Consider the following 21,372-nt stretch of genomic DNA (forward strand, 5'->3'; position numbering starts at 1 on the left):
ATTACATCCATATATTGTGTATAGTACAGATGTGTAGAATAGAATGTAGAATATATATATATATATATATTTAATGTATCTGCTCAAACTGACAGTTAATTGTTTGGCTCAGTTCAAAGTTGTTTAATGGATCTCATATAATGAAACTGTCACCTTTTATTCTTATGCTGTGAGGAAGAAACTATGTGTGCTAATGTTTCAGCTTTGAGTTCACTTTTGTACAAATAACAAAGGTTGCGCTTGCACAAAAGAAATCTCTGGATCTCTGGATTTTTTAATTAAAAGATTATTGTATTCAACACATAATTATTTTAAACAGCACTCTCTTGGTTGGTAGCACAGTGCTGTGAGTGGCAATGGTCATCTGAATCTCATTGCATGCATCATTGCACATCAAAAGGCAAGTGCTGACCACTGACAAAAAGCAAACTGAGTGATACTGTGTCAAGTGCACCTAGAAAGAGTGCTGTCTTTTGCAATTACTGTACAATGAAGCACTTGTGTTGTAATTATCTATTATCTATGTATTGCATTAGATAATCAGAATGTCTATATTGATTATGTAATTTCAAATAATTCACCAGTAATTAGAATAAAAAAAAACAAAACAAAACAAAAAAAAAAAACATTAAAATTCAGTTATAATAAATAAATGTCTTTTGGATACAATTTCATGTAACCCAAATGCATCCTTATATAAACCACATTATTTATATACTACATTTGATTAAATGTTTTATCACAAAATTCTGTGATAGAAACATGTTTATCTTATACTTTAATTTGCAAATACCAACAAGGCAAGAACCCCACCATCAGTGCTCCATCTGTTGCTACAAACACAAGCATCTTATCTGGCAACAGTGCTGAAAACTGGCTTCAGTTCACTGCTTGATGAACTGCTCAACCTCACTGTGAGTAGCTGTTCTATGTGGTAAACAACCACCTTGTGGAACTATCACTCACCCAACAGGAGCAAATGATCAATCGGGGATGCTAACTAGCCCCACCCCTTTGAGAACAATGGCACAGCAGAGGGAGATTTACAGCCTGGTACTAGTCTGTTGTTATGGTCATAGTTAATCTTAAAGCTCTTTCTATTATGATTTAAAACACATAGATCATCTGCAGCCTGTTTCAGCCTGTTTTCCCCCTCATGCCTATTATTGTTGACCATTATGTTCACATATTTCTGTTGTCATGGTAACAGATCAGCGCTGAGGAGAGAAAAAATAACTAATAAAATGTATTAGGAAAGATTACAGGTAATTTTACCTTATGGAAAAACTAAGAGATTTGTCATTTTGTTAAAACATCATGCCTAACAATGTGCAAAAAAAGTTTCAGAATGTTTTTTTATTATCAAAGGCAAACATCTGTGCACAGACGCTTGTAAAATACTTTAACAAATTTAAGAAATAATATATTTTATTACCAATATACATTACAAATATTCTGCAATAAAATAAGACAAATACATTCTAGATTTACAAAGTATTTCTCTTCATTTTAAATATTTATTCACATAATTTGGGCTCTACATTCAACCAGGTTGAAAAATAAAATCACACTTATGGAGACTCTTTGTTTGACCCAGTTTGTTGTGGTTTTCTAAATTTTATCCAGTGAAGCTTATCTAGAGAAAGCCATTGGCATCTTTGAATATTGAGGTGCTAAGAAACTGAAAACATGTTACAATACAAAATACTTCCTGAGAGAGCACCATTTAGTTGCTGTTCATGCTTCAGAGATGGAGTGACACATGCTTGGACAAAAGTGCATGGACAGTATCAGCTTCATGAACTCAAGTAGTTTTAACAGCTAAATACTGCATGTATCTCTTGATGATCTGACGCAAATCGTTGTACCTGAAATAACAGGAAATAATAGGCATACAGAAAAGAAATGAGAGCACACAATCATTTAAAATTCTGTATTAAAATACTCTTAAATTCAAGTCTGTATATCTATTTTGGGAAGTACCTCTTCTTCAGTTTCTGTATCTCTCTTTCCTCTTCCTCTTGCAATTTTGTGATGAAGCTTTGTAGCACAGGAAGCTCAAACTTGATGTATTGTGCCACCTTCCGGATAAGATCGAGTATTACAACAAAATATACAATATCACACTGTTGTGTACTTGCTTTTATATGATGATTTTGTCTCTTACATCATAGGTAACCTCTTCCACCTGGTCCGTCTCCATTAGGAAGATTTTGCTGACCTGTTCACAAGGGCCTTGCAAAATTCTGACTGCCAATGGATGGTCATTCGGTTTTAGCTGATGTCTCTCTGGAAGCAGGAATAGGCAAAGGAACACATGAGCAAATATTGTGCAAAATTCAGAATGTATTAGTGGACTGACCATACACCATGCATTGCAAGCCTAAGAAAGATGTAACAAAATTTAATTCAACATGGTTGCTCCAGTTCTAACATACCTCCACTAGTGTGGACAAGATAGAGGTTAAATTTGTCTGGGTTGTTCTCAATCTTGAACTTGTTGAATAAAACCCGCAACACCTGTGCTGTTGTCATACAACTGTTGACGCGAACATTGGTCACAGAACCAAACGCTGGGGTAAAAACTGCCGTCTATTTGAGAGAAGGAATTTTTCGATCAACTTGTGGGAGACATTTTAATAATGTACCTTGACAACACATGAAAACACAAGGGTTCAACTCCTACCTTGTGGTTGTAGAAGTGGCCGTTAAAGGAGCATCTGTGTCTGTTGACTCTCCTGATTCCAAATCTCCGACCACCAATTCTTCTCCCACCGACATCACTTCTGGTCCTGAGGAGATGCTCGTACTGTGACGCCTCCTGCTCTCCATCACCTGTCAGACGAGGTATAACCAAAACAAGACAGACACAGTCAATATACAAATATACCTAATAGAGAGTAAATGACAGTGAACACTGTATTTTTACAGTGATTTTAAGGTTTTTGAAAAAATAAAGAATGCATTCACCTTCCTCTTCTTTCTCTTCACCCGAGCTGTCTTTTGATTGGTTGTCTGCTGCAGTGACCTCAATGGAAATAGAGGCCTGGTTTGTTTCATGATTTCTGGAAGGCAAGAAAGTAACAACTTAAATAAATGGAATGTTATGGGTTAAATACAAATTCAACCTTTTGACTCTCATTTTGGGAAAAAAAAACAACAACCCTCACACATACAGAAATGCACTTACAATAGAAGTCTATGGGGCCAGCGTTCCAGTGGGTTTAAAACAGGAAATACGCTTCTATTTTTGTTAAAACTCTTAAGCAAAAAGTTTATTATTTTATCTGGAAAGTCCTTTTTGAGGTGGGACTACTTTTCTAGATGGATAATCTTCTGGTTAAGTGTTACCAATGTAATTCCTGTTGATGTGTTTGCTTCGTGTAAACACTACTTTACTGCTAGTTACTTCATGACAATTTCTACCAGGTTTACCGGATTTACATGGTCATGACAAGAGTTGAAAGATTGGATATAACTACTTTGAACAAGGTTAGTAAATGATTCTATCATACTAGTCACATTTTAACACATAGTATTATGGCTATACTTTGAAGAAATTATATTAAATACAAAAAATAAACACATTTTTTTTTTTTTTTTTTTTTACATTTATGCCAGTACTCAAATGTTGCCACATAAACTTCCATTGCAAAGTGCATTTGTTACCTCAAGGATCTATTTCTACTTGATCTTACCTATAAAAATTACTTTTGTTGGTGAAACCTAATTCAGATTAAATGAAATTTTTGAATGGAACAAAACCAGTTAATTTAGTTGTTATCAAATGCACATTTTTTAGGTTATCAAACAGGGTTCCCTATCTGTCACTCACTCAAAGTTGTGTCGATGTAGTGACACTAGGGGTAACTCTTGGGAGCCCGAGACACCTCTGGTCTTTGATAAAAGGCCAATGAAAATTGGTGAGTGGTATTTGCATGCCACACCCCTGGACATACGGGTATAAAAGGAGCTGGTATGCAACCACTCATTCAGATTTTCTCTTCGGAGCCGAACGGTCATGCTCACTGAGCTGAATTCTCACGACTGTTCATTCACCTCTGCTGGATCTGACGGAGCATTTCGGCGGCTTCTCCCTCCTCTGCACTGGTGCACTGCAGAGAACGCCCCTGAGCGCTTCGGCAGAAAAAGAGAGTATATTTTCCTGAAAGAGTATATTTCTCTAAAAAGCGGCACACACGGAATGTCTTCTTAAAGACGTGACTTTTTAAAGATGCCTTTCCGATTGTGTGTTATTCCTAGTTGCGGTCGTTACCTCTCAACTTCAGATGGTCACGATCGCTGTCTTTCGTATCTGGGCGTGACCCACACGGAGGCAGCGTTCGTGGATGGTTCATGTTCTCACTGCGAGAACATGACCATGGCAACGTTGCGGTCGCGGCTTGCTTTCGTAAGAAAGCAAGCCACCCCAGCGGCTCCCCGCCTCGGTCCTTCTACCTACGGGTTTGAGGCCAGCGCGGCTAGCATTGAGGGCGATTTGGGGACCCCAATGGGACCGCCTCCACTGGGTATCCCCCCGCGGACCTCCCATTCCCCAGCATCGTCTCACGGCGAGTTCAACCTCTTGTTCGGAGCCCGTGAAGCTGATGAGCTCTCGAGCGCAGCATCGGAGAGCGGGCTTGTCCAGTCGGACACAGAAGCCTCAGCTGGGCTCCCCCCTTTGGGGATGATTGCCCAGTCACAGGCTGATGCAGAGATAACGGACATGCTTTCCCAGGCGGCCACGAGCGTCGGGCTAGAGTGGAACCTTCCACTCTCCCCTGAACCCTCACGGCTTGATGACTGGTTCCTGGGCTCGCGGCGCCGCTCAAAGCAGCCAAGCCCTACTTCAGTGCCTTTCTTCCCGGAACTGCATGAGGAGCTGACAAAATTGTGGGAGGCACCTTTTACTGCCCGGTCCCAATTTCTCAGTTCCCCTGCCCTCACTACCCTCGATGACGGGGCGACCAGAGGCTATACGGTGATTCCCCCAGTGGATAAGGCGCTCGCGGTGCACCTATGCCCGCAGAGCGCCGCCACCTGGCGCGGACGCCCAAAGCTCCCATCCAAGCCCTGTAGGTTCACGTCGTCCCTTCTCACCCGTCTCACGGCTGGCCGCCAAGAACCCACGAAGGTTGACAAAGCGCCCCTGAGATGTGTGACCCAGGGTCAATGAAACCCACTGCATTGGAGCTAGTAGTAAGACCACTCCATCCCCCGGTGGAGGGCTGAGTGGAGAATCTTTTGTTGCCTTTTCATTTGATTTCGCCGCATGCCCAAGTGGCTGCGGTACCCATCAGTTCAGCAAAAGAGCGGTTTCCTCCGTCCCTGGGTCACATACCCGGTGGTCATCATGACCACATCCACCTTTTTTCCCTTGTAGGATTGGCGCTCCAGCGGCGGTCTCCCCGCCCCTGCGTGCCCAGCTGTGGCACACATCCGCCCCCAATGTGACAGTCTCCACGGGTTGCGAGGATAGGCCTCTTCCTCCCATGTACCAGGCTGTTCCGGGGGTGGTCACAAGGAGTCAGGTAAGTGCTGCGATGTCCCTAGACTCAGCACGGCCACGACATGGTGTGGCACCCCGAGCTCCGCCCCGCCGCGAGGCCCCACCTGCCGGTACGTCCGACGACGTTGTCCCTTTGGTCCCCCTCACGTGGAACTTGGATGCGTGGCTTGCGCTTTCCAATCCATCGCGATGGCTGGTCCGGACCGTCCGACTCGGCTACATGATTTAGTTCGCCAGGCGTCCGCCCAGGTTCAGCGGTATCCACTTCACCTTGGTGAAGGACGAAAACACTGCTACCTTGTGCGCGGAGATCGTCACCCTCCTACAGAAGGGTGCGATAGAACCTGTCCCTCTGGCCGAGATGAAGAAGGGGTTTTACAGCCCCTACTTCATCGTACCGAAAAAAGGCGGTTTTTCGGCCAATCTTGGACCTGCGAGTGCTGAACCGGGCTTTACACAGACTCCCATTCAAGATGCTGATGCAAAAATGCATTCTGGTGAACGTCCAGCATCAAGATTGGTTCGCGGCGGTAGACCTGAAGGACGCGTACTTTCATGCCTTGATTCTACCTCGATACAGACCCTTCCTGCGGACCCTCTGTGTCTTCACGAAGGTCGTGGAGGCAGCTTTTGCCCCGTTAAGGGAAGTAGGCATTTGCATTCTCAACTATCTCGACGATTGGCTAATCCTAGCTCACTCTCGGGACATGTTGTGTGCACACAGGGACTTGGTGCTCTCGCACCTCAGCCGATTAGGGCTTCAGGTCAACTGGGAAAAGAGCAAGCTCCTCCTGGTTCAGAGCATCTCTTTTCTTGGTTTGGAGTTGGACTCAGTCTCATTGACAGCGCGCCTCATGAACGAGTGTGCATAGTCGGTGCTGACCTGTTTGAAGGCATTCAAACAGAAAACAGCGGTTCCACTGAAACACTTTCAGAGGCTCCTGGGGCATATGGCATCCTCAGCGGTGGCCACCCCACTTGGGTTGATGCATATGAGACCGCTTCAGCACTGGCTTCAGTCTCGAGTCCCGAGATGGGCATGGCACCGTGGGACACATCGTGTGGCCATCATGCTGGTCTGTCACCATCTCTTCAGCCCGTGGACCGACCTCTTGTTTCTATGGGCAGGTGTTCCCCTAGAGCAGGTCTCTAGGCATGTCGTGGTCACGACAGACGCCTCCAAAATGGGCTGGGATGCTGTTTGCAAAGGGCACGCAGCCGCCGGCTTATGGACGGGCCCGCGGCTGCGTTGGCACATCAACTGCCTCGAGTTGCTGGCAATTCTACTTCCAGCCATTGATCCAGGGCAAGCACGTGTTAGTTCGGACAAACAACATGGTAACGGTAGCATATATCAACCGCCAAAGTGGTCTGCGCTCTCGTTGTATATCACAACTCGCCCGCCGTCTCCTCCTCTGTAGTCAGTAGCACTTCAAGTCACTGCGAGCCACTCACATCCCGGATGACCTCAACACTGCAGCAGATGTGCTGTCATGGCAGGTTACCCTCAGGGGAGAGTGGAGACTCCACCCTCAGATGGTCCAGCTGATTTGGAGTCGATTTGGACAGGCACAGGTAGACCTGTTCGCCTCCCAAGAATCCTCCCACTGCCCGTTCTGGTACACACTGACCGAGGCACCTCTCGGTATAGATGCGCTGGCACACAGCTGGCCTCCTGGTCTACGCAAATATGCATTTCCCCCAGTGAGCCTACTTGCACAGACTCTGTGCAAGGTCAGGGAGGACGAGGAGCAGGTCATCCTGTTAGCACCCTACTGGCCCAGATGCGCAGTCAGATTGGTGCTTTCCTTCCTGCAGGAGAGGTTGGAAGGGCAGCTGTCCCCTTCCACCTTGAAGGTGTACGTTGCTGCTATAGCAGCACACCATGACGCAGTGGACGGTAAGTCCTTAGGGAAACACGACTTGATCATCAGGTTCCTGAGAGGTGCCAGGAGGCTGAACCCCTCCAGACCACGCCTTGTTCCCTCATGGGACCTCTCTGTAGTTCTTCAGGATCAATAGAGAGCCCCCTTTGAGCCTTTACAGTCAGCTGGGCTTAAGGCACTCTCCTTTAAGACTGCCCTCCTGACTGCGCTCACTTCCATCAAGAGGGTAGGAGACCTACAAGTGTTCTCTGTCAGCGAAACGTGCCTGGAGTTAGGTCCGGGCTACTCTCACGTGATCTTGATACCCCGACCAGGCTATGTGCCCAAGGTTCCCACGACCCCCTTAGGGACCAGGTGGTGAACCTGCGAGTGCTGCCTCAGGAGGAGGCAGTCCCAGCCCTGCCGTTGCTGTGTCCGGTGCGCACTTTACGCATCTATTCGCACACACGCAGAGCTTTAGGATCTCTGAGCATCTTTTTGTCTGCTTTGGTGCACAGCGGAAAGAAAGCGTTGTCTCCAAGCAGAGGATCGCCCACTGGCTCATTGATGCCATAGCTATGGCATATCACGCCCAGGACGTGCCGGTAGGGCTACGAGCCCATTCTACCAGGGGTGCCTCTCTAACAGACATTTGCAGAGCAGCGGGCTGGGCAACACCCAACACCTTTGCACGGTTCTACAACCTCCGGGTGGAACTGGCTTCGTCCCAGGTAGTGGCACGCAATACAAGCGGATAAGCCCGGGATAGCCGGCCAGGTGTATCGCTTGCACATAGCGCCTTTCACCTCTGAGCTGAAGATGTGTGCCATTAATTCCCAGTAGTGTTCACAAAATGTTCCCTGGTTGACTTCCTCCAAGCCCTGTGGCAGTCAAGTTTTAGAAGAGACTCGCTGCCAACCCAGTACACATGAATATGTTTTTGTTCATGTTTTGTTTTTATGTCTTTTATTTTGAAATTAGTTTACTTCTTGTTCCTGGTCATGTGTCTTAGTCATGTGATATCCAGTTTTCCTCATGTTCATGTCTTATTCTCATTGGTTTATTGTCTTGTTAACTTGTTATCAGTCTTGTCTTTTCATTGGCTCATGTTTTAGTAATCTTGTTATTAGTTAAGTCTTGTCATTGGTTGTCTATGCCATGTGTTTCCCTGCCTCAAAGTCAGGTCCGCCATTGCCTCAAGGACTATAGCAAACATTAGGGCTTAAATACACTGACAAGGGAAACACATGGCAAAGACAACCAATGACAAGACTTAACTAATAACAAGATAACAAAATTACTAAAACATGAACCAATGAAAAGGCAAGACTGATAACAAGTTAACAAGACAATAAACCAATGCGAACACACTGAACATGAATAAAACAGGCTATCGCATTACTAAGACACATGACCAGAAACAGGAACAGGAAGTAAACAAATTTCAAAATAAAAGACATGAAAACAAAACATGAACAAAAACACATTTAAATGTGACAGCGTGTTAACATGATTTAAGTGTGATAAAATGGCTTACTAACCTTTCTGTGTAAAATTATATCACATTTACAACTTCGTTGCCATCATGATGTAATGACATAAACCCCATAACCCTAAAAGGACTGTAAAAACATAGATTTAAACAAATTTACAGCTCAAATAATATACACATTTTAACTGAAGAATTTATGGTGGGTAAGTGCTTTTTAAAATGATATACTTCACATTTCTGCCTTTAAACTCTCCAAAAAGTGTCCCTATTCACTTCCATTGCAAGTGCCTCACTGTAAACTTGATTTTTCCTTTTTTTTTTTTTTTTAATCAAATTTAATTTTCGTGTTAATCAACATTGTGCCACAAATACTGTCGATTGAGCTTAGCTTAACCTGGGATATTCCTTTAAGCTCAACCCAGCACTAATAAACAGAAATCACTGGTTGCATAAACTGTTTTGCATTTAAAATGCCCCCATGTGCAAGACTGTTTTGTATTAACAGCTTCTACAGTGTGGTTTAGTATGATGTAATTTCTGACTTGTCTGTGCTGATGTCCATTTCTGCACTCAGTGATGTTAGAGAGGGGCGTGGCCTGTCTGGCTCCTTCTCGTCTTGCATTTGCAGTCTGATTGGCCGCCGCACGCCCCAAAATACATTGAGCAAACCCTCAATGATCAGCTCTCCCTCCTCCTGTACAAACAATACAGAAGACATAAAACATAATACTGTGACTCAGTTGTTGGTCAGCAACATAACAAACAAAAATTTGTGTTACATAACAAACCAACCTCTCTGTGTCTCAGTTGGAGAGCTTGTCCTTCATAGTAAATATTGTACGTTTTAAGGTGCGAGAGAATAGTCCTCCTGTGACAAAAATAGAAATGATGTCAGGTTTACGAAAAGTGCAGCTAAATAAAAAAAGAGCAAAAAACCTTGTTGTATGACTTACTTGCTTACAAATTTGTTTTCTCCAATCTGCATCTTGTCTGAATCCACACTGTCCATGTTGGTTCAGTGGAGAAACTCTAAGAAGGCCTGTAGCCTAATGAGTTAAAGCAGGCTGTTTCAGAAGGAGAAAAGAGACCTTTGTCTGTGATAAGAGAAGAATCTCATGACTGTTTTAAATCATAATCGCAGAATCGTCACACATACATTCTCAACAAACAAACACACACACAAACTTAATGAACTATTAAAAACAGGCTGTTAAAAGCACATGGAACACTTTAATCTCAGCTTGATGTACTGTGACATCTTTGATATTTTTTGTGACTTATGTAAAAATAATGACAGAGAAAGACTTTTACATCACAACCAAGCAACAACTTTCTACCTTCTCTTACAACAATAAGATCAGAGGACAGTTTTAAATCAACATTTTATCTTATTAGCTATTATCTAAACAATAAAAATTTTTATTAGATCAACCACAATATATATTTCTTTTCACTTCTGTCCTGAGTTATCTGAACTCTTCATTCTGAGAGCTTTAGAAAAGAACATGTGCATTGAGTAAAAGGCAATGACAAGAAGATGCTGATAAGGCAGGAGACTTACTGGAAAAGCTGAACGCATGAGAGCCCGTCAGTGAAACAAAGTCAAATTCCAGCAGCCCTATGAGAGAAGTAGGATTTAGAAAATATGATGGTACAAGCCAAGAAATGTGGAGGTCTTCAGACTGGATCAGCTGGTCATCATGGAAACAGCTGTGTCGAGGTTGAACGTGTGTATTTGACAAGCGAAAGGATCCTTTGCCCCTCCCTGTCAGACTCTTCCTCATTGCAAACACTTATACAGGAAGTCAGGGCTATCTCATTCGAATTTAGACTTCCTCCCACATGCAGCAGATATGCACATGTACTACCCCCAACCACAATTCAGCCTGCAAGCCAAGATAATTACTAAAACAGACACCAAAAGCTCAGGCAGTTTACTGGTCCAGACAGGAAGTACGCTCCACCGGAGAGCAATTACAAAAACAGGCCAATAGAATGTCTAAGGGGTCAGAGGTTAACATACTCTCCTATGAATAAATGCCAAAACATCCACAGATGAGAAAATTCACCTGGATAACACTGGGCTGATCTGCTTAAATTATAAAAGAACCTGTGCAAGTGATTATTGTCCAAATAAATAAACAAATCGTAAATGATTATATATATATATATATATATATAAATATATATAAATGTTATAAATATCTTGGTATCTTTACATCTTTTAAATCTTCCCACCTAACAAGAAACATTCCAACAATGGTTGCTGATGTTATATAAATGTAAGGAACAAATGTTGTTAAAAAACCTTAATGGAACATCCTTATGATGTTATAAGTGTTCAATAAATCTTCTAACAAAGTTAGGGGAAAATGTTCTTAGTGCAACATGTGCTGTTACCATCAAGATTTTCTGACTGATGGAAGAAGAGTGCATCTCTCGGGCCCTTAACAGCAAAAAATCAGTAGTGCGGCACATCTACACAGCATCTCGTTTCCTCCTTTCAAGACAACCGGTTAGTATAAAGGCATTTCTATAACCACCCCTTCATTTTGAAAAATATAACGGAAAATTGAGGAACAATAAACCATATGGCTCAATGCCAAGAAAGAGACACTAGCAAACAGGTCAACCTCGGCTTCATCGAATACCTCCCAAATCCTCTGAAATGACTGAGGGTGGAGTCTTTATTCCACTGTTCAGGTGGCTGCGGATGTGCATCACACGTAAAGATGGGAGACATAATTCGCTCCAGACGAGAATTCGGCATGCCAGGTTCAGCATTGAACGTTAACTTTACTCCTCATTGGTGATTTATATATGCCACAACTGCAGTGCTATCTGAATGAATCAGAACCTGAGACCCTTGCCCATCTGATTGAAAGGCAGAGCCAAGATGACTGCCAGTGCCTCAAGTACAGTATGGGCCACAGCCCACCGTCCTACTTGCCGACCAAAAAAATAGTGGCTGTAGAACCTGTTCTGTGCCACGCACCCCACTACTTCCTCTGTACCATTTCTGGCAAGGAGGCCTCTGAGCGTAAAATCGGCATGTCCCGCAACGTATGGTGGAGGACAGAACAGCATTGAGACTTGGCAGTCACCCTACAAACTGAAGCATGTAGTCATGTTTGACTGTGCTCAGTTCCCAGATCGATACCCCTGGGAGACTGTGCCATGTGTGCGCGCAGTGGTTCAAAGGACCCAGGGACTCGTGTGTGGCCGCCAGCGGCTGAACGCCACCATCATCACCCACGCTCCATGCTGCACATGCAGCGAGGTCTTAAGTTCTTGTTGTGACATTGCAGTCTTTTGGCACATCACCAACAACAGTAAAAACAGACATCAACATGACCTGTGTCATGCCACCAACTTGTTCCCCACTCACGTCAACGCCTTAAATCTCTGTGTTACGACATTGCAGTCTTCTGGCATGGCGTCAGCAACTTTGAAAACAGAGTGAAACCGTCTTGTGTTACAAGAGAAATGTCACACTCTCGTTCCAGGCTCACAATGGCAGGAAAGCGAGAAGTGAATTTTTGACAATTTTTAACGTGGGGTGCCATTCTACTGACACTAGGCTGCCCATAGATCTGCCAATATCCTGGGCAGAGATCTTGGTGGCCGGAGTGCCATTCATGGCATGGCACTTTAACAAGCACTCTCACTGAACAGGGAGAACGTCAAGTCACAAGGCAGCTCTGGAAAGAACAGCACCGGCGCGAAGTTCGAAGCCACACCGACAACCCCCCAGGCACCCCCCCCCCCCTTTTTAAATACTGTATCCATTTAAGATTCTAGTGAATATAAATGTATCTGTCCATGCTAGAATCGACACCACGATCCTAATACACTAAAATTATGATAAATGAAAACAAAATCAGAAATCAGAACAGTCAGACGGAATAGTCTGTTTACTGAATGTAAATAATATTCTCATTGAAGCTGCGTATGGACACACGCTTTCTACGGCAAGCCCAGAGGAGATAAATACACAATCACCCACAGGTGTACACAGGGCAAAAATAATTTATGAATTGCATCAAAATTCAGTCTATTACCATTGTTTATGTTTGAGTTGGTACTCCTGTTGTTATTTTGCCGATCTCCATGTGACAGGGAGGCGGAGAGAAAGTCAGAGGGAGCCAGTCGGTATGTCTCCACCATTCTGAATTGGTGTATGTGTAACAGATCTCCGACTGAAGAGATCGAGACTTCAAGCACAGCATTCAATATGTGTTTGACACCCTAAGCCAAAAACAAGTTGTTCTGTACCTGCTAGTAAGATGCCAGCTTTAATATATTGTTATGAGAAGGATTTTGGACCCATTTGTTGACTGGGTTGCCAGGCATGACATCGCAGAAATAGAAACCATTCCAAAAATAGAATGGCCTGTCAATAGTCGCTATCGTGGTTGGTTAGGACAAAAACTCTGATTAACATGGAAAAAATACATTTTATCGCATGTAATGGCGGCACGTCTGATTAGGAGATGTGTGAGGCTCAAGCGAAAACTACAAGTAACTCAGCCTCAGAGTCTTCTTTGTCCCATTTCCCATCCTTGGGGAAAATACAGTAAGCACCTCACCTGAGTGCAAACAAGTCTCACTAATCAAAGCCCAGTGATACAGCATCCCCTTCATCTCCACTGAATATGACCATATCATGCGCGCCAATTGTGGGGTGCAGATCATCACGTCAAGGCGAACCCAAGAAAAGAAAAGGAGAAAAGGAGGCATGCAAGGCTTGAGCTGGCAAACAAACCCTCCTAAAATTTCCATGCCCTGTATCCCATCCTCTTGCATCTTACTCATATGTTCCCTCAGGAGCAGCAGAGGAGCAAGCAGGAGGAGAGGGGATCAACTTCGGTTTTAAGAACGAAAGCGAGCCGAGAGCCAAGCATCATGAGCTTCATGCACTCACAGTGAACACAATCAGTCTCAGCGTGCGCTATTCAGAAAACAGTGCTTATGCCCGTCAGACAGAAGGATATCACTCATTTTTATGTGCTTATGGAAACATTTTCAAAAACGCCATTTTTAAAAAGACATCACAAAGCAAAAGACTCTTTAGTTTCTTTTCACTGAAAGAAAACACAATGCACACAATGCAAGTAATGCAAACAATACAATAACAGGGAAGTGTTCAAAGGATATGCTTCTTTCCTCTGAAAGAGGAAAATTCTGATGGTGTAGAGTTGGGCTCTGGCTTACATGCCCGTAATGACACATGCACAGGACAGCAGCAAGCGTCACTAGCCAATCAAATTAGCATGATGCAATAGGGTTTCAAGGTCACCGCCAATAGGAGGAGCTCCCACAGCATTAGCTACTGTCACATAGTGGTGGGAAGTCCGATTCTTTTCCGTGAACCGGTTCTTTCGGACGGTTCGTTTCAATGAACTGGTTAAAAAAATTATTCACCAGTTAATTTACATCATCACGTAATGACGTCACTTTATATATGTTAATACGCCGGCGTCGTAGAATACACACACAAACACATTCAATAAAGCCATATGTGAGGGCATATTGCTGATTATAACATTTTATTTATTTAAGTTATAATAATAAGGGTGTTTATTGTCATCAGTGTTTCATTCAGTAATCTTACAATACATCCTATATTAAAGTTTTGCAGCTAAAGCACCCAATACTGACACTGATATACAAATGTGGATGCTCTACACATGTTTAAAGCATAAAAAGTGATTAAACTAGTCTTAATCAAATCACCCTTTTTTACAGAAACCATGATCCATCTCATCACAACTTCATAAATAATCTGCATGCACAATATACTATAGTAAAATTTGTTTACATCTCTCGACTGAAACATTTCGCCCCCTCATTCAAGTCCTTGGTTCACGCATGCTCATCAACTGCTAACTGATCAGCAATTCTCAGTATTATGTCCGAAAGAGGCGATTCTCAGTTCAATGCGCTGGTGACTCACAAACTGCTGTGATCGATTCAATGTACTGGTGACGAGAGAGCTGCTGTCCTCGGATCAGTGTACTGTTGACTTGTGAACTACTGTGATCGACTCAATGTACTGTTGACTCGAGAGCTGTAGACTGGATCATCTTCATACATTGAAAAAACAGTAATACAATCAAGACATAAACATATTTCCAGTATGTTTTATTTATTACACTCTATGTTGTTCAGCAAAATACACCTGAAACATACATTTCGCTCCTTAATCACACACATGCTCAATGTCAGCAGCTCATCGGTTCTCAGTATGTCGGACACCTCCGAAAGAGGCGATTCTCAGTTCAGTGTACTGTTGACTCGAGAACTGTTACGACCCGAGCGTTCAGTCTGATTTGTGAACTAGCTGGAGTGGTTAATTGCAAAGAAGAGTTGGCAATAGCAGATATCACCAGTTCTAGGATCATATTACTCCCGGTTATCGGCTCATTTTGATTCGGAGTGTCAGGCAAATCCGAGAGACAGGTTAAGATAGAGTAACTTGTGGATCAGTGTTGACTGGAGACACGAACTGTTTCAAACGATTCAGTCCGATTTGATTAACTAGTTCAACTCATTCACTAAAAAGAACCGGTTCAAAAGAACGAGTCGTTCATACTGTCATACTGTCGCAGAGTCGATGTGAACTACTTGAAAGGGGACTGGATATTTTCATGTTCCTACAATCACAATGCAACATATGAAATATGTTTTAAGCATACATTTATTAGCTGGGATATCATAAGAGTGATGGGTGTTTTATCAGTCATAATTTCTGCAAATTTCTTTGCGTTTCCATTCCGTTTCTCAGAATACAATGCTTTCATTTTGAAGAGGCACAGAAATTCAAATTCTAAGGACACAGTGTTTAAAATACTGAATTTAATTGTTTGTTTGTGTTTGAGGAAGTGAGGTTACCGAGAAAAAGAGGAACATTTACAACAGCTTGTGAATGACATGGCATTGTAATTTTACCATAAAAGAAAATGTAGCAGTCATCAGAGTTGTAATCACTAAACAGTGTCAGTTATGACTAAAGCCACTGGTTCAGCTAAATTTAAGTATAAAAATAATTAATAGGATTCTTGCTCCAGTACCTGAGAAGAAACAGTAAATTGATGGAAATGGTTATTTTGACTGTGCCTATTAATGCTCAATACTTTTAGCTAGTATGCTTTAGCTCAACTTGCTTCGGTTTATGGTAACAACAGCATGTTTGAGCACTGCATTGCCACCTTCTGGCAGCTACAAGTACAGCTAAGTGCAATTCCCTGGCCTGAAAGCACAGGTACATCACCCAGAGGTCTATTTAATGTGTGTGTGTTTACATCTGGAAGATGTATTGTTGCTCATCTGCAATATGTCTATAAGACTTATGTCAATAAGTATGTCTCAGATGTCAATAAGACATTCAGCAGGTGGTTATGATTTAGAATTTTTGTAAATCTGATATGTTTAGCAGATGTTAATTAGATTGTGATGCTTTCCAGATGAAAAGATCTAAAACAGACATCTCGGAGATGTACGTGTGCTATCTAGTTTGCAATTTCTACTGTGTGTTGCTTGCGAGTGTGTACTGTATGTGTGTGCATATGTATGTTTGTAAGAATGTCGGTGAGAGTGCCTTCCGCAGATATTAAAATACATTTTGCATAATATAGAAATTGTTTACCACTTTAATCCTTTTTGCATAGCCAGTAACAGCAGTGGCGATTTCTCAGGGCCAGCAAAGCCTTCTCTGCTGGCCTAACATTCCAAATAAATAAATATTTTTCATCCTTTTCATTCTCAGTCACCTTTTTGATATGTATTTTTAATCGCTTTCCACTTGTAATTAATCTACAAACAAATAGAGAAAAACGAAAAGTTTATCCAGTCAGAATTTATTCCTTGATGCTTACAAGCAAAGCGTGACAACTGTTTCACAAATCGCATGCCTGAATTCGAAGCCGAAGCAGCACATGAGTCTGAGCTCCACCCCGTCAGGCCTTCAGAATTTCCACAGAATCCCTCAACAGTGCAAATGAATGAGCAACTAAAGTCAGATTGTCAGATTCATCAGCCAATCAGATTGATTTATTTGTTGTTGGTGGGTGTGATCTTTAGGATATGTCCCGGTTGAGGCCTTCTAGCTGGCCTTGAGTGATGCAATCACGCTTTAAGTGATGTACATAATTTAAGAGCGAAAAGCATAAGATCAAGCTGTCTGATGAGTCGGCTGTCATCACTGCTGGTATTGCCGTTGAGAAAGAGATCCTTATGGATTTAAAATCACAAGATGTTCTGCATGACCGTGTGATTGCTTAATTTATTAAACAGGAAAGGAGGACTGATTTTCACTTCAATTAAATTGGTAAGTGCTTTTTGCATTGTTATAGCAACATCAGGAGTTTTCTAAGTGTAAATTAGGCTGCTTGAGCATTCAGTGTCTGATCAATTTTTGAAAAGTAGTGCTGCGTTCCTTTCAACTCGGAAAATATCGGATTTTACAACTTCCTACTAGGAAAAGTGCAATGGAATGCATCTTTAAGTCAGAATTACAACTTGTAGGCTCGTGCAGAAATTCTGATCTCCGATTTCACCGGGATGCAGGGGCATGATGTCACACAAACATGTCGACACTCAGGGAGATATACAAAGTAAGTGATTAACACTTTATTAATAACGATAATAAAGCGATAATAGCGATAAATGAGCGAATAAAGTTATAAAACTTTATAATCTCTTTTGATAATCGTATACCTGTAGCACAAATGCTAACGCTGCAGCATTGTTTATCAGTTGGGTTGCTAGGAGACATCTCTAATAATAGTCAAACCCCTGCTAAGCTAATGGGAGCATTGCAGTTCCGAATATCAGGGAATGGAAGGCATTTATGGTCGGAGATATCAAGTAGGAATATCCCACATCCAACTTGAATGGAACGCAGCATAACTGTGTACCCTGATGAAATGAAATCTATTGCAAGCAACTTTTAAATCGCAAATATTATTAGACAGATTTTTCCAGGTACTATAGACCTCCTTGGTAGATTCATATGAAAAATTATGATTTTTGAATGTCTGTTCGGGAGTTGTTCGTTTCACAAAACAGTCATGCTGCAGTTAAAATTAGGCTTGCTTGAGCATTAAGTGTTGTTTCAAATTCTGACTTTCGTGCGTGGACGTGTTTTTAAAATGTTAATTGGTATTACTAGTTAGCTGCGACATAATGTATGATGCCCAAAGGCATAGGGTGTCTTATTCATTGTGAAACTGTGTTTTCTTAATGGCATGAATCACACTGAAGGCCTAGATTTTAAATGCACGGCACACCACTGCGTAACAGAGACTGTTTTGCCCGACATAGAGCACTTGCATTAAGATTAATGGGAGAAATAGGAACACCTAATATGGAGGGAATCGAAAAGGAAGTCCCAACTTACAGGTAAAATTTCCAATCACCTTTTAGTTATATTAGTATTTTCTTTTCTTTTTGTGTGATCTGAGCTAAAGAAGCACAGTTTAAATACCATTGTTGTCAGATTTTAATGCTGACTTTTAATATGTTCTTTGATCATAATCTAGACCAACCACTTTGGAGATTCGATCTTTACCTGTTTAAGTAGATTGGAGCAGTACTTTTATGCCGCTTGTACCTGGGAACATTCCCAAGACAGTCACCGAGTGGACTGACTTGCCTTGAAAGGGACTTCAATCTGTCCAATCAGAATCAAGCATTCAACAGTGCCGTAGTATAAATACTTGTAAGCTGCATATTTAATCAAGCTATTCCAATTGGCTTTAATGTCTTTCCTCTTGTTTTAAGTAAAAATGTAATGATTAATTAAAAACAACTAACAGTTATTACAGCAAATAATGGAAATCATTGATAATGTTCCTGTCTCTCTTTAATACCCAACCTACAGTATTCCTTTTAAGTAACAACCCATAGGTTTTGTAAGTGAATTTGCATAATTTATTTTAACAATGTGAAAAAATACCAATAATAAATTTTCAAAGAAATAACGAGAAAAAAGCTCATATATTCTCCATTAGTATGCTCTGTACATTCACGGATGCCTTTATTTCTTTGTATAAAAGGACCACAGATCAGTCGAATAGCAGGCAAACATGCAAAAGTTCCATTTTCTCAAGGCAGAAGTCATCCAGTTTAAGAACACAGCTTTATACATATATACAAATGAACATTTTAAACTTACAGTATATGGAAAGCTGAGACATTGAGTAACAACACGCTCACAGACGCCTCACACTCCGTGTTGTTATAACATTCAGTACGATCAATCAAATATTCATTCACATGCTACAGATGATGTGCTAGGCCTAGGTACAAAATGTATGTGTTCCTACAAGAGTCCCTGTGGAACAATGCGGAGAGTTGAGTGGGAAATGAGCAGGCATATTTGTGGACTTTGTGCTGGGATCTAGATGACGTTCTCAAACAGCTGCATGGAGCTCATAATGTTCTCGTCCTAATGAAAAAGCAGAGGGAGAAAAGATGTGTCAGTCAGATTGTTACTGACAGTTTACAGTAAGAATATTTTTAGCTGTCACACACTTGACAGTGCAAGCATCCATATCAACATAAATCAACTGAATGTTGACATACTATATCTGACATCCAACACTGATCATTATGCCTTTGCATGGTTTGGAACCTTAAATATTTCTAGAAAGGGTATGAAAGCAACATGATTTAAAGAGGTCATATCAGACTTTTTTTTTAAAGTGAGCTGTTTTTGTAGCTTGGTTTCGATAAACAGTTTTCTTGGATTGTGGAGGAAGTTTTGAGTTCTGAAATTTACAATATACTTTCATACAATTAACTCTTTTATCTCAGGAAAATGTTTTATCTTTTATAATTTTACCCCTTTAAATGTATGCCTGGCCTACCTTCTGACAGGTCTCTATGAACTCATCAATGGTGACCACGCCATCTCTGTTTCGGTCCATTTTCTGTGAAACAAATGTGATTTCAGAACTTTGCAGGTTCTGCAAGCAGGTGGTCATGGCTGTATGATAAAGGCTGACACTGGATTGCTGAAAGATCAGTACCTGGAAGAAATTCTCCACATGTTCAAATGGATCATCCTCTTTAACACTAGGATAAGTGTACCTGCCCATCATGTCATAGATGGACTTCATGATTGCCAACATTTCCTGCAGAAAGCGACTCCATTTTAATTGCATTAATAATGCCTAACACATCAAACTAATGAAGCTATGTCCATTCGGTTAACTCTGATCCTTAATACCTCTTTTGTGATGTAGCCGTCTTTATTTATGTCATACAGGTTAAAGGCCCACCTCAGTTTCTCTGTCACAGAACCTCGAAGCAGAACAGAGAGGCCAATTACAAAGTCCTGTTAAAACACATGTATTAAAATGCTTAATTTTCCTCGTTGTGATGGTTTGGTTAATTAATCTTACGATTTATATGAATGTGAACAGTTGAGTTAATGAGGGATGAGTACAACAGATAGTGCAAAGTCAGTAAAATGACAAATACAAGCTTTTAAAATGGCTCTTACTATTTAACAATGTTTCTTACTTCAAAACGTATAGAGCCATTTCGGTCCAGGTCAAATGCATTGAAAAGGAAGTGTGCATATGTGGATGCATCTGGAAAAGATGAATCATTAACTCTATATTCCTTTAAAAATATTTAGATTTAATAATTTACACCAGACAAAAAGTTTGAACAATAAATAAATAAATACATTTTTATGTGATCATTAGAAACAAATTTAGCCATGTGTTTAATCTTTTGACTGGTAGTGTAATTTTAAAATGACAAAAAGCATGGAATCGTGATCAATATACTATATTTATAAATTATTACAATGTGCTTATATTAAATTCATCATACAAATAATATTATAAAAATATTATTTATATTTTTAAACATTCATCCATATGTCATATTCATATTGAGTCAATTTGATCATTAGCATGCAAAAAATCTGCAAAAAATAAATAGTATTAATAATAATAATAATAATAAATAAATAAATGTCACCAAATGAAAGTGGAAAATGCAACACCACACTACCTCCTTGGGGGAAGAACTGGGAATATATAGATTTAAATGTTTCCTCATCCACCAATCCACTGGGACACTCCTATTCAGAAATATGACAGACATAAAGAAGAAGCTTTCACTCAAAAGATCATTTTCTTAAAAAAAAAAACTGTGACAAACTTAATTAATAATTCAACCAAAAATTAAAATTCTGTCATTATTTACTCACCCTAATGTTGCTCCAAAAACATATGACTTCCGTGGAAGGTGATTGTTAAAAAGTCTACACAGGGTTTATATACCATATAATGACAACGAATAGTGACTGTGGTCTGTCAAGCTACAAAAAGACAGATTGGACGCACTTTATTCTAGCGATGTCCTGATACCATTTTCTTTTTTGAGAAAAAGTATGAGTACGAGATTTCCTTTTTGGTACTTGCCAATACCGATACCTGTTTTTATTGTTTTTATTTTTTATTTTATGAAATCCATATCAAAATTGT

The 21,372-nt window shown here is 41.1% G+C and overlaps 2 protein-coding genes across 8 annotated transcripts in view; both read right to left on the minus strand.

Annotated features, from left to right (window-relative positions):
• Nucleotides 1-1,341: 1,341 nt before the first annotated feature.
• Nucleotides 1,342-10,646, minus strand: rassf2b (Ras association domain family member 2b). Of its 3 annotated transcripts, none has more exons than XM_051685930.1 (10): nucleotides 10,428-10,646; nucleotides 9,820-9,912; nucleotides 9,659-9,734; nucleotides 9,409-9,560; nucleotides 2,971-3,065; nucleotides 2,687-2,835; nucleotides 2,439-2,592; nucleotides 2,168-2,289; nucleotides 1,984-2,081; nucleotides 1,342-1,868 (listed from the first exon to the last, which is right to left on the minus strand). In XM_051685930.1, the coding sequence occupies exons 2-10, from the start codon at nucleotides 9,873-9,875 to the stop codon at nucleotides 1,805-1,807; spliced, it is 966 nt and encodes a 321-aa protein (XP_051541890.1). In that variant the 5' UTR covers nucleotides 9,876-9,912; nucleotides 10,428-10,646; the 3' UTR covers nucleotides 1,342-1,804. The 3 variants fall into 3 exon arrangements, with proteins under 3 accessions (XP_051541890.1, XP_051541889.1, XP_051541888.1); XM_051685929.1 differs by having other exon boundaries at nucleotides 9,820-9,960; XM_051685928.1 differs by having other exon boundaries at nucleotides 9,820-9,930; nucleotides 10,428-10,645.
• An 8,230-nt stretch (nucleotides 10,647-18,876) lies between these two features.
• The window catches only part of kcnip3b (Kv channel interacting protein 3b, calsenilin), a 52,410-nt gene continuing 49,914 nt past the window's right edge, over nucleotides 18,877-21,372 (minus strand). For 3 of the 5 annotated variants that reach the window (XM_051685383.1, XM_051685384.1, XM_051685386.1), the window contains 6 exons: nucleotides 20,897-20,966; nucleotides 20,396-20,466; nucleotides 20,100-20,207; nucleotides 19,900-20,004; nucleotides 19,738-19,800; nucleotides 18,877-19,316 (listed from right to left, as the gene is read on the minus strand). In XM_051685383.1, the coding sequence (XP_051541343.1) occupies nucleotides 19,269-19,316; nucleotides 19,738-19,800; nucleotides 19,900-20,004; nucleotides 20,100-20,207; nucleotides 20,396-20,466; nucleotides 20,897-20,966 (465 nt within the window). In that variant the 3' untranslated portion in view covers nucleotides 18,877-19,268. Of the gene's footprint in view, nucleotides 19,317-19,737; nucleotides 20,005-20,099; nucleotides 20,208-20,395; nucleotides 20,467-20,896; nucleotides 20,967-21,372 lie in introns of all 5 variants that reach the window. The other 2 variants (XM_051685381.1, XM_051685382.1) reach the window with 1 other exon arrangement.

Source organism: Myxocyprinus asiaticus, chromosome 43 (genome assembly GCF_019703515.2).
Source record: "Myxocyprinus asiaticus isolate MX2 ecotype Aquarium Trade chromosome 43, UBuf_Myxa_2, whole genome shotgun sequence".
Classification (NCBI taxonomy): domain Eukaryota; kingdom Metazoa; phylum Chordata; class Actinopteri; order Cypriniformes; family Catostomidae; genus Myxocyprinus; species Myxocyprinus asiaticus.

What these genes read in the sequence shown, in the direction of transcription:
- rassf2b (XM_051685930.1), bottom strand. Translation starts at nt 9,875, where the DNA reads ATGGACAGTGTGGATTCAGACAAGATGCAGATTGGAGAAAACAAATTT. An exon ending in TGAAGAGAAAGAAGAGGAAG is followed by an intron (nt 2,836 to 2,970) that starts GTGAATGCATTC and finishes CTCGTCTGACAG; the next exon opens with GTGATGGAGAGCAGGAGGCG. An exon ending in ATACAGAAACTGAAGAAGAG is followed by an intron (nt 1,869 to 1,983) that starts GTACTTCCCAAA and finishes CTGTTATTTCAG; the next exon opens with GTACAACGATTTGCGTCAGA.